At 41.0% G+C, this 12,858-nt stretch overlaps 1 protein-coding gene across 1 annotated transcript in view; it reads right to left on the minus strand.

The window, feature by feature from the left end:
• Positions 1-10,884: 10,884 nt before the first annotated feature.
• SUGT1 (SGT1 assembly cochaperone of MIS12 kinetochore complex) overlaps positions 10,885-12,858 on the minus strand; it is a 38,256-nt gene continuing 36,282 nt past the window's right edge. Inside the window, exon 13 of the mRNA XM_019650356.1 lies at positions 10,885-11,023. Within this exon, the coding sequence (XP_019505901.1) occupies positions 10,922-11,023 (102 nt within the window). The 3' untranslated portion in view covers positions 10,885-10,921. The remainder of the gene's footprint in view (positions 11,024-12,858) is intronic.

Raw genomic sequence — 12,858 nt, forward strand, 5'->3', positions numbered from 1 at the left:
AAAAGTATATGGCTTTTGATAGAAAGACCACGAGGGTGTTAATACTGTGAAAAAACAAAGCATGCTACCCTCACCAAAGATTCATAAAGCATTTGCTACCCTCGCCAAAGGTTCATACAGTATTCACTATCTCAAAATTTCTTTGGGGTTCTTCCAGAGAAAACATACTAGAGTAAGCAATTCAAATTTTGTCCGAAGTTCAGATGCTGATAAATGAACTTGCTTGAGTCACTCTTGGTCTCCAGACCGCTCCATATGCCAAAACTAATGCCATGCCTGGCTTTGGAAATCTCTGGCCTCCCTTCCTCTACCCAAGTTCCTTAGGCTCAAGATTTCTTCTGAAAGGATGAAAATCTAGTGAGAAAATAAATTTCAGTCTTTTCTTGAAGGAAACACACATAAACAAAACAATTAGAACCCCCCAAAAAAAGGAATCTGAAAATTAAACAGCAAAACAAAAAATATTTGGATATCACACTGGTTTTGATTAGTTATAGAACTGCTATTTCTTCCAGTAATGTAGATCACTTAAGAACATGTCAGATATATCTCTCATGGCCATGGGTTAAAAACCTACTTAAATAATTACTACTGCATCTGTACTGATGAATAAATGATCAATTTCAAGGGCATGATGTATTAAAAAAAGTAAACTTTTAAAAACTCACTATTTAGTTTGGGGTAAAGGAACGGTTCCAACTCTTGAGTATCTGCTATGTGAAAGGCACCTTGCTCTGCATGAAAGATCCAAAGCTAAGTAAGTAACAATGTGTAGGACACACAGGGTAAAAGGAGCCACCACTGCAAACCACCCTAAAACCACTGGAACTGGGAGAGGGACTGTGACAGACGTATAAACAGGGGTGGAGAGCACAACTGGAGGAGCAGAAAACCCCCGCAGAGGCCTGGAGTGGGGGAGTTCAGAACAGTGCTGACATCCTAACTGGGGACACGTAACGAAAGACGGGAATCAGGACATTCTGTGCAGGGTTAAGACCACAAGCAAAAGCATGCATCCATCAATCTATCAAATTCTGAGGGCCATTCCTGCCGGCCACCACCCCCAGCCCCCACTTCTTGGAAGCTCAGTCACATGGGGTCAGAAATGAGACAACTGCAGTCATCTGACAGAATACAGATCAGACCCTCAAACATGCTCAGGAGACATGGTGGTGCGGGTAGAACTGTCAAAGGATCTAATGGATGCCTCAACCATAAGCAAATAACCCAACCCAACTGCTACAAAGTCAGCCATTGACAGAGTAACACAAGATCACGCAGCCTTCCTGGAGGTGGCATATGAGCTCCGTGTGAACACATCAGAAGGAAACTAGAGCTTCCCAGGTTAGGTGGAAGAAGGAATGAAAACACATGGGATGTTCAGACAGAGCAGGGGTCTGCAAACTGAAAACAAGAATATGCAATAGAGACTGTGTGTGGCCTGCAAAGCACTCCCTCTATGGCTCTTTCCAGAGAAACTTTCTGGCCCCTCAAGTATTCTTGTCCCCAGACCTTAGGGACACAGTGAGGCCATGACGGAGGGGACTAAAAAGTCTGCCTGAGGCTGAATTATGAAAGCCCTGGAATAGCAGGAAAAAAGTCAGACTTGTTACTCCTTTACGAATGTCACTACTCAACAGGACTGAGGAAAAACAAAATCATGCATTTTCTATTTAAGTAACATTTACAGGTCACATACTGAGTCAGGACTGAAGTCAAATCCTCACAATCCTGAGAGGTAATTATCCCCGAGTTAGAGATAAGAAAAAAGTTCAGACGGGCAAGTCACTTGTCGTCAAAACACTCCAGTATTAAAATATAAAGTACTGGAACTGGGATCTTTAGATTCCAGATTCACCTTAGTATCCTTTCCACTACAAAACAGTTGCCTCTGTGGCAGAGTAGCAATGAAAGAAATGGATCATTTTGTAACTAATAAATGGCAAAATAACAGTAAAGCCAAGAAAATGCATTCACTTTCTTAGCACATTTCATGGGCATGGAATATATTGGGTTGTCGGAAAAGTCATGACGCATTTTTGCAATGAAAAACATAGAAAAAATATGTCATGACTTTCCCGATGACCCAATAGCTAACTCATGAAAGTGTTTGTTTGTAGTCAATTACATCACAGAAAAGGCGAGTACAAATGATCAGCAGAGTGGTAGCTGGGGAGGAGGACCCCAGCCTGAGCCCGCAGCGGTGTCCACACACATAGGAGGGCACCCGCTCATCTCTGCTCCCCGGATTCTTTGGGGGAAACAGGATCGATGAACTAACTTACAAAAACATCGGCTTCTCTACTCCAATGGAAATAACAGGACAGAGCTCCGGTTTCCACATGCTGCGATTCTGCACCTTGTTATTATAAACCCTGAGAGTGTTACTGTTTATAAACCCTGAGAGTGTTACTGTTTTGCGATTTAAATTAAAATGGAAGTAAAACCAGGGAGCTTCTGAAAGGACGCCTCTTAACATAGTATAGTGTGTATCTTCTACCACCTGGCGATACTTACATATTGAAGCTCTGCTTAAGTAACTACTCATTCAAGTTAAAAAAACTTTACTATGAACTCTTACACTCTCAAAGCACAAATTTTAAAATTTATATCAACAATTTTTAACTAGTTGGTAAACTTTCCTCAGACAGAATCCTGAATCTGGAAGGACCGAGCTTATAAAAAGAAGACTTTCTATAGGGTTTAAACCTTTCATCCTAAATGCATATGAGCTGACGCTATCAGTAACATTAAGCACTGCTTTATGCACCTTATATACACAGGTACATAATTCTTTCAAAACCCTTGGAGCCAGCTGTGTTTCTGAGTTTTGAATTTCATATAGCATACAATATAGACATATGATCTATGTTGCAACGACCTCAGCAGGATCTGTGCTTTCTGTAATTAAACATTATTTCTGCAGCAAAATATGACTATTCCTATTGTAAGTTCACGTCAGGTTTTGTACCACTGAGTCATACACATACACACACACACACACAGACGCTTTAGCTTTTAAAAGTCTTCTGGATTGGGAAAAATAATTGTGTGATTAACTCATTCAACTCATAACAGCTCATGAGGTGGCTATTATCATCACCCCAATTTTACAGACAGGGAAGCTGAGGCACAGACATCAAGCACCTGCCCACTGTCTCACAGCAAGTAAACCAGGATTTGGCCCCAAGGAACCACTGTGCAGTGCTGCCTTTAGTGTATGCAAAGCATTACGCATATAGTATGTGCAATAGGTTACTGTTATCTAGAGCTTTTGTAGTTGTGCTGTAGAGTATAGTGTTTTAAAGCCCACATATAGGCATTGACGGTTCTTTTCCTAACCTTTTTTATAAACGAAAAATTGCCTTTGGGGCAAACAGTATTGCTTTTAAAAATTCATTTTGTATAACTGAATCCTATAATTGTAAGAAAAAATAAAGTCAATGAGAGAGGTATGAGACGCCTCACTGCAAAAATAATTAAAAATTCCAATTTTGAAGGCACAGCAAAGGTAGCATTTAGAAGACCCTGGAGTAGCCAAACTTCAGAGTATACACACATACACGATGCTGACGATGATGGAAACAAAGGGACCAAACCTGAATCCCATCCTACTGAAGAAATCAGTGACACACTGATCCTCACACACGTTATCTAGGAAACAAAAACCTGAAACAATCTTAGCATTTGTGCAATGAAAACTAGCTTGAATGCTCCCAAGTTTAAAGAATTGGACCAGCATAACACGCCAGTCTTCTTCTACCTGTAGCAGTTGTAAGGGTGTCTTGTTTCTCTGTAATTATCTGGATTTGAGGGGAAAAAAGCACTTTAACCACAAATCAAGACTACTTGATACAAAAGGCAAGAGATTTGAATTCCTAATAAGGTTTCCTACTTAAGACACTGATGATAATATTCTGATTTTAGGATTATACCTTCCCATCCATGTACAAGGAGAATTAATTCAACTTGCACATTCTCTGCTTCGTTGTCAGAGTTGCTTTATTAGTAAAAATCATTCATTACACACCCAACGCATTCGCCTGCAGTGGGAGCCACAGCTGTTAAATGCATGGGAACTGGAGTCTTACAGACCTGGGTTCCCATCCCAGCTCCATCCCTCATCAGTGGAATGATTTAGGCCAAGAACTTAGCTTTAGCCTCATTTTTCTGATCTGTAATAGGATGCTATCCCTACTTCACAAGGCTGCTATACTGAGGTATTGTATATAAAGCACTTAGTGACACCAGGCCCATAAAAAGTGCCAGTACAGAACAGCTACCAGTTAACCGCCCTCATAAGTTAGCAATGTATGTGATTTTAGCTCATCTGGGGGGCAAGCTGACTGAGGTAGGAGGAGAAGCTAAGAGTTCAATGAGTTTCTCAAGCAATCACGGGGTGGCTCCAAATAGTTAACATCTGTGAGCCAATCAGAGCTCCCATTGGCCCACAGGTTCCCAGGCATTTCCAAAACAAAGGCTCCTGGTGTGTAGAAGGATCTTACCGCAGAATGTGCACAGCTGGAGACCAAGGACACATCCTTGCTGATGAGCCCTATTTAAAAACCACACATGACTTCCTGGCGCATAAACCATTCCTCTCTCCATTTAGCTTTTATTATCGTTTCTCCTTGGTTCCTCCAAGGCAGAGATCACTGATATCCATATTGTTATGGGACAGTAACAGCAGGTGTGTCAAGTAAAACTCCTCTAGAGCTGGTTACAAAGGAAAGGAGCTCTCATCACACACACACATACCCCACCCCGAAATGTTCTGCTGTTTTTGGAAATGTCAGTAATAGCGACAAGTCAGAGACGTGCACTAATCTGAACAAGGGAGAATTAATGTGCACTGGGCAGATCAGATGGTAAATTAATAGGCAGTGCTGCTCTGGGTCAGTGATACATGTCAGAGAATGACAGAGTGACGAAGTAGATAACTGGGGGAGAAAAAGAAGGGAAAAGGGGAAAAAATAGCCAAAAAGTACTTAAGTATTGAACTAAATTAAAATGTCTACCTGAACTATTCATAACAACAGTGACATACCCCCATTTTAAATATTTATTTAAAATTTATCTAGAAAATTTATACAGGACAGTCCAATTCTTTTCTCCCAGACTCAGGGACACAGTGACAATAATAATTCAATGTTCTGCAGTTAGTGAATATCAAAATCTAAGGAATGAAAACGTTAAAAAAAAAAACCTGTAGTTATCAATGCAAACCGTCCTCTCTCTCCACATTCCATATAGAGAACAAGATTTTTTTCCTATCAAGATGGCGGAGTAGGTAAACGCTGTGCTCCCCTCCACTCAGGAAAACATCAATTACAACTAAACCACAGAACCACCACTATTGAGAATTGCCTCAAGTATCGCTGAACAGAAACCCTACAACTAGAGACATACAGAAGCAGCCACCTTGAGACTGGTACAAGTGGCAGAGATAAGGAACGGGCTACTCCCACACCTGTGTTTGAGCATTAAAAATCAGGAGGGATATCTCAGCTGCGGAGATTACCCCATAACTGCTGGCTGTGAAAACCAGCAGAGACTGTGGCTGAGCGAGACAGAGGGCGGCTACACTCCCAGGCGCTCCTCCTAAAAGGCCTGCACATGGACTTACCCGTGGACGGACTCACTGGCTCTGAGCTCCAGCCCTGGGGCAGCAGCTCAAAAAAAGCCCAGGACATCCAGGGAGGAGCTGGATTGTCTGGCCTCAGGGTGAGGGCTGGAGGGGCAGCTTTCTCCTGGATGGAGGAGCTGGCAGAAGCCATTGTTTCTGTTGAGCCCTCCCCTTCCCTGCGCAGACGCACACATGCACACATGGTATCTGAGTCTCCATCCAACTTGCTCTGACCTGTCCGCCCCGCCCTGGTTCCCTGAGACCACGCCCCACCCAGCTGACGGGCACACTGAAGCCGCTTCCACTGGCTTTTCCATATAAATGGCCTGCCTTGGCTCATGCTGCAGACTTTCCTAAAATCTCTCAAAAGTTCACGTCCCAAACAAGCAACATCTGGCTTCGGTGTGTCTCGAACCTCTGGCTGAGCAGCCCTAAGCCCGGCACTAGCGGCAACCTGCCTTGGTCTCTTGAGGCACCTCCAAGCACAGCACAGGTGGCAGCCATCTCTGGATTGCTTTGTGGCTCATGCCAGGTCACAGACTGTGGCTGAACTTGGCCTGCAGCGGGTCCCCTCCCAGGAGGCCTGGGGGCTGGCAGACCCAGTGGCTAGGTTCAGACTGGGCCAGAGCTTCACCTGGCCACTTCCAAGGATGACACGCCCAAAGGGCAGCCTGGGCAGGCACCAGAGCCTTGCCAAAGCGAACCCTGCTCTGTAGAGTCAGCTCCTGAATCACAGCTCCTCCACTGTAGTCATGGCCAGTCCTCACAACCAATCAGCCTGAGGGTCAACCCCCTCAATGACCTGCAAATAGCAATCAGGTCTCAACTACAAGAGGGCACACACAACCCACACAAGGGACACCTGGAGCACCCAGCTGTAGTGAGCAGGAAGGCTGCACCACTGAACCCCACAGGGCACCTACTCCATAAGGCCACTCTACAAAGACGGAAGACATAGCAGCAGCCCCACCTAATACACAGACACAAACATAGGGAGGCAGCCAAAATGGGGGGACAAAGAAACATGTCCCAAATAAAAGAACAGAACAAAGCTCCAAAAAAAAAGAACTAAACAAAATGGAGACAAGCAATCTATCAGATGCAGAGTTTCAACACTGGTTATAAGGATGCTCACCTACCACAGGGAGAACTTCAACAAGAGACATATAAGCACAGAGAGTCCCAAACAAGATGAACTCAAACAGGCTCACACCAAGACACATCATAATTAAAATGCCAAAGTTTATTAAAGAAAAAGAGAATCTTAAAAGTAGCAAGAGAAAAGGATTTACCTGCAAGGGAGCTCCCATAAGCCTGTCAACTGATTTCTCAACAGAAACCATGCATTCCAGAAGGGACTGGCAGGAAATGTTCAAAGTGATGTGATGAAAAGCAATACCTACAACCAAGATCACTCTACCCAGCAAAGCTATCATTTAGAATCAAAGGACAAATAAAGAGCTTCCCAGACAAGAAAAAGCTAAAGGAGTTCATCACCAGCAAACCAGTATTACAAAGAATATTAGAGGGACTTCTTCAAGACAAAAAAAATAAATATAAAAAATATGAATAACAAAATGGTAATAACTACGTATCTATCAACAATTAAATGTAATGGATTACTCCAATCAAAAGATAGGGTGGTTGAATAAGAAAACAAGACCCTTTCATATGCTGCCTACAAGAGACTCAATTCAGATCGAGAGATAAACATAGATTTACAGGGACAGAGAAAAGATTTCATGAAAATGGATACAAAAAAACAACAAAAACAAAAAAACCCCCACTGGGGTAGCAATACTTAGACCAGACAAAATAAGACTTTGTTTTAAAACAAAGGCTATAACAAGAGACAAAGTAATCCCCAGTAATCCCACTTCTGGGTATTTATCTGAAGAAACCCAAAACGCTCCTTGAAGGGTGTGTGCATCCATATGCACTGCAGCATTGTTTAAAATGGACAAGGTGTGGAGGCAGCCTGGGTGTCTGCGGATGGATGAATGGAGAGAGAGGAGGTATTGCATATATACAATGGAATATTGCTTGGCCGTGCAAGAGAATGGGTTTTCACCATCTGTGGCGGCATGGATGGACCTGGAGGGCATTGTGCTGAGTGAAGTATGTCAGACAGAGAAAGACAGATGCAATGTGATTTCACTTATATATGGGATCTAAAGAACCAAATAAACAAACAAAACTGAAACGAACTCACAGAGAACATTTTGATGGGTGTCAGACGGGAGGGGGGTTTGAATGGGTGAAAAAGGGGAAGAGATAAAGAAGCACAAATTGGCAGTTACAAAATAGTCATGGGGATGTAAAGAAAATCATAGGGAATAGTCAATAATATGGTAATCACTACGTATCGTGCCAGATGGGTACTAGACCAGTTGGGGTGAAGGGGGGGGTCACGTCTTACACTATATAAATGTCTAACCACTATGCTGTACACCTGAAATATAAAATATTGAATGCCAACTGTAATTGAAAATTTAAAAAAAGGGGGAAAGGTGAATAAGAGGTTCAAATATAAAACAAGTTTAAGTCATGGGGATGTGATGTACAGTACGGGGAATACAGTCAGTAATATTGTGATAGCGTGGTACGGTGTCAGATGGTTGCTGAACTTATCATGGTGATCACTTCTTTAGGTATAGAAATGTTGAATAACTATTGTGTACACCTGAAACTCATATTGTATGTTAGCTATATTTAAATCCAAATCTAAAAAAAAAAAAAGAGAGAAAACAGAGTATTTCTCTAAAGTGGCCAATAAGTGCCAATATTGAAGACTGAACTTGTTAGTTACCAACTAACTCTGAGTGGGTTAGGATACAAGACAGAGTCATCAAAATTGAACCTGGTGTTTCAAACCTATGGTATAGCCATTTAAGAGACTTGATAGCAGAGTTCAAAGAAGTAGATTACCCCTTTCTCAAGATTCTTTGAAGATAGTGAGAGAATTCTGGGAAGTCATCAGGTGCAAGTGATTACAGAAATCAGGAGACACATAAAGAATCTAAGATTAAGAAGAAGAAAAAAAAGTGGATTCCAGGACTCAATCTTTAAAAGAAACACTAAGCAAAAAACATGTACATTTGGAAGAAGCAAAAGGTTAACTAGAGCACTAAGAGAACCAAAATGTGAGAGCTGAGTGAGAGTCTAGAAAGAAAGTGAGACCAACTAATAGCTGAGCTAAGATGGTCGAGAATAAGGATCAAGTTAAGGGACTCTTAATCAACATGAAGTGTTTACCTTCCTGGAGGCTTACAGGCTTTCATTACCTAGAGCGGTGACAGGCAGGCAGTCCTTGGGAGGGGCACTTCAGGACATAGTCTAACCTACTTCAAATCCCCTTCTTTACCAATAAATCTACTGTATTCAGACGAGGTACATTTTACAATTCTATAACATAGCCATGTATATGAGGAACTCCATTTGGCTCAGCAAAATTCTGAATCCCACAACTAAACGAATGTAGCCAATAGATACGCATACTTTGGATATAATGCATCCTTTAAAATACAAGCATAACTAGCACTATTTTTTTTTAAACTTCTATTATAATAGTGTTAAGAAAAAAAAGTTGCTCTCAAGTGACAAAAATGTTTCCTTATTTAGAATCATGGAATTTTAATTAGAACTCTAAGACACTACAGATTATTTACAGATAAAGGAAGTAAGACATAGAAAGTCTACACCTGTTGCCGACTATAAAGCTAGTTAGTGGCTGAGACTTGCTGGAGTTAGGGTTCTCGTCTCTGGTGTAGGGCTGTGTACCCCTGACTTATCATCTCGGTAGCAATAGCCTCCCTACCTGTTAGAACCAAGAAAGGTTAACACAGAGAATGCAAAATTCACTAATTTTTTTCCCTAAGGAGAAATTTTAGAAATTCATACAAGCAAGAAGTTAATTTTGCCTTTTCCTTCAGTGTTAAGAACAAAAAACGTAGCCTGTAGCTCTAGGTGAGGACAAGTGACAACCCCGACGGGCTTGAAGAAGCTGCAACAGCAGGTATGGGCAGGGGCTGGCATCACCCTACCACCCTTTTCCTCATGGCCAGCCCTACACTTCACGCGAAAGGACAACAAGGAAGGCTAAATCCCCACGCTTCCGGAGGCTGAAATGATGGCCAATTTGCTTCCCATCCACCCTATCATCAGCTATGAAGGCAGAGTACATACAGTAAAACCGTGGATTGCCGGTAACTTGGTTTGCAAGTGTTCCTCAAGACAAGCAAACATTTCTATTAGGTTGGTGAAAAAGTAATAGCACCAATCTAATAATACATTTTAACTTGGTAAATGAGTGACATCTTGCAATACGAGTAGTTTATTTCCGGAACGAATTATGCTCGCAAACCGAGTTATTACTGTAGTGCCTTATCACAAACGGTTACTAAATAGATACTAAATATATACGTATCAATTTACTCTCTCAGCAGCTGCCCTAAACCACTGCAACCAAAGTAATCATGGGGGTGTGAGAAGTGAGATTTTCTAATACAGGGGGAAAAAAATACAAAAATCCCCCTACAAAAACCAAACCAAACCACCAGTGCTGTAATTTCAGAAATCCTGCTGTGGCACAAGCAGCAAGGAGTGGAACTGGGCTTTTCTAAATCCCTCTTCTCATCTTCACAGGTTAGCCTTCGGTACAGTTAAATTTGCAGCATGTTAAAGTCAGGTGTCTATGTCTTTATATAGGAATTTGGAAAGTAAGGACTAAAATTTCAGTGCAATTATAAATACTTCCCATGAAAAGAACTGAATGGGAATTCCCTGTGATAAATAATTTCTCAAAGTTCTCATTAAAAACTTGAGAAGGGTAAATAAACCAAACTTCTTCATAGAAAAATTCTATTTACAATGCCATTCAAAAGCAGTTTTAAAAAGCAAACAATATAACACTGAAGTTGAAAAATCTATTCTCATCCAAAGCTGCCAAGTCTGATAAATTATTAACAGAATGCTGCACTGAAAATAAGGCAATAACCCAAGCTATCCTGTAACTACTTCTCCACTCCCACAACTAGGTAGAACTAATCTATCTCGGAGCAAGTGATAGTTCAGTTCACTTCAGCATGTCTGCAATCCTTAAGGACAGAGTGGTAAAACAGGGTCTTCATTAGGCTCTCAGAACACTTCGAAGAAAAATAATTTCTGAAGTACAAAGAGGTAAAGAGGTATAATCCTTCAAAAAGATACCCAGTGTTCAAAATCCAAGAATGCGATATTAAGACACAATGGGCACTGGATGAGCATATGCAATACAATGGTAGCAAATTAATTTATTTAGTATTTTTTCCATTCCATATCGTCAGGAGGGTTGATTTCAACTTTCCTTTTACCCACATCAGACCAGTTGGTACTCAAAACTGTACCACCAGACTCCATCTGCAATAAGAAACAGAAATAGATTAATTCTTGGACTATATAATCAAAACAATATTTTTCTAAAAATCTTCTAAGCGTAGAGTCCCAAATATTAGCTATGTTTGGCTCAATAAAAACACAAGACAATATTTTGACTTAATCTTAAGCTTTCCAGAGACGTTACCATGTTTTGTAAAATCTGAAAAGAACAGTCATTAGGTAGGAGCACCATGTCCGTTCACATCACTGCCATATACAGCACCGTATCTCCCTCTGCTAATCAGCACTGAGGCGTATGTGGCAAAACTACTTCCAGATGAAATTAAAATTGGTTCCCAAAGAAAATGATGATGTAATCGCTTTGCTGAGGACAATGAAGACCAGGCAAGTAAACTCTTACTGTACTAGCTGGACAGAACTTGAAGAGCCCCTTCTCAATGCTCTCTCTGTACCACGTATATGCAAGTATATGTTGGAATGTTTGTAAAACCAAGGTGCACACACATAGGTACACCAAGTCAAAGTCTCAATAAAGACCTGGTTATCTATTTACCATCAATTGCACATACCACCTACCAACAACCTTTTCATATTCATAAACATAAAAAAAACCTCCTGGACATGTTATCTTATTCATGTTATCTCATTGCAATACAAATCCATTGACTTGGATCACAGCAAAGCTAGTGTGAATTACTAAAATCCAAACACTTTTAAATCATCGGCTGTGTTCTCGGCGAATGTATACAGTTACCCACCCTACTATTACAAAGCTTCTCTATAACCCCGTCGCACGCCCTCTGCCAAGCTCCCTGACATGGGTGCCTTTGCACGGGACGCTCTTCCCCACCCCAGTGCTTCTTATGTCTTTAGTTGTCCTCCAAACATATGTCACCATATGGTCTCTGTGTGGCCTTCTCTCAACCTTTTCAGGGCTCTATCTTTGTAGAATTTGCTTTCTGTATGAACATAATACAACGTGTCTCACACTGCACTGTTATAAGTTTAAGAGTCTGCCCTCTTATGCCTGCTTCCCACCCTTGGCTCCAACTCAAGCTGAGGGATCCTAAAAAACAAGGAGCATAGTTTCCTAACACTTACCGGGGCGCCAAAAACATGTATACACATGACTTGTGTTCATCTTTTATTATCAGTATATACTGAGTATTACTATTTTAATACTGTTTTTTCCTTTCTTAAAATGTGTATACACTCCCTCCTCAATTCCCAAACACTGTTCCCCTCCTCCAATTCCCCAATTAAAACAACAAACACATTTCAAAAAAAAAGTATACATATTTTTTTGGCACTCTCTGTATATCCTAGATCTAAGCACAGTGGCCTGGCTTCAAGTAAAATACTGAATAAAATGGGAAAATTCTATATAATAAACTACTCTTAAGATGACTAAAAAAAACAAAAAGCAGTTGACAATCTGATCATATTCCCTGATGACAGTTATCCCCTCCTTAGACTGCAGTACAATTTAGCATTTCCCTCGGATTATTTTGTACATGATCATCTTTTTGTCCCCAATAGACTGTAAGATCACAGGTGACAGAGTCTATTTTGCTTCCTTTGTATTCCAGCACGGACAGAGGCAAGCCCTTCCTATGTTCCAGGTCAGTGTTGCTAAACAGATGGCTTGTTTTATGGGTGTACATGGTTCAATTACAATCCACAAAGTTTCTGCATGAAAATGAGTGCAAATTCTATAATCTGTCTTTGAAATGTCAAGCGCTGCTATTGTAAAAGTCTTTGTAAAAGTCAATACTGAGACTAACTCTACTTCTGGGGACATGAAGTAAATGTGCTTTTTCCTATTCTTTCCATTAAGTACAACTAAAAACCTTGGA

This window comes from Hipposideros armiger, unplaced genomic scaffold (assembly GCF_001890085.2).
Source record: "Hipposideros armiger isolate ML-2016 unplaced genomic scaffold, ASM189008v1 scaffold_140, whole genome shotgun sequence".
NCBI classification, from domain to species: Eukaryota; Metazoa; Chordata; class Mammalia; order Chiroptera; family Hipposideridae; genus Hipposideros; species Hipposideros armiger.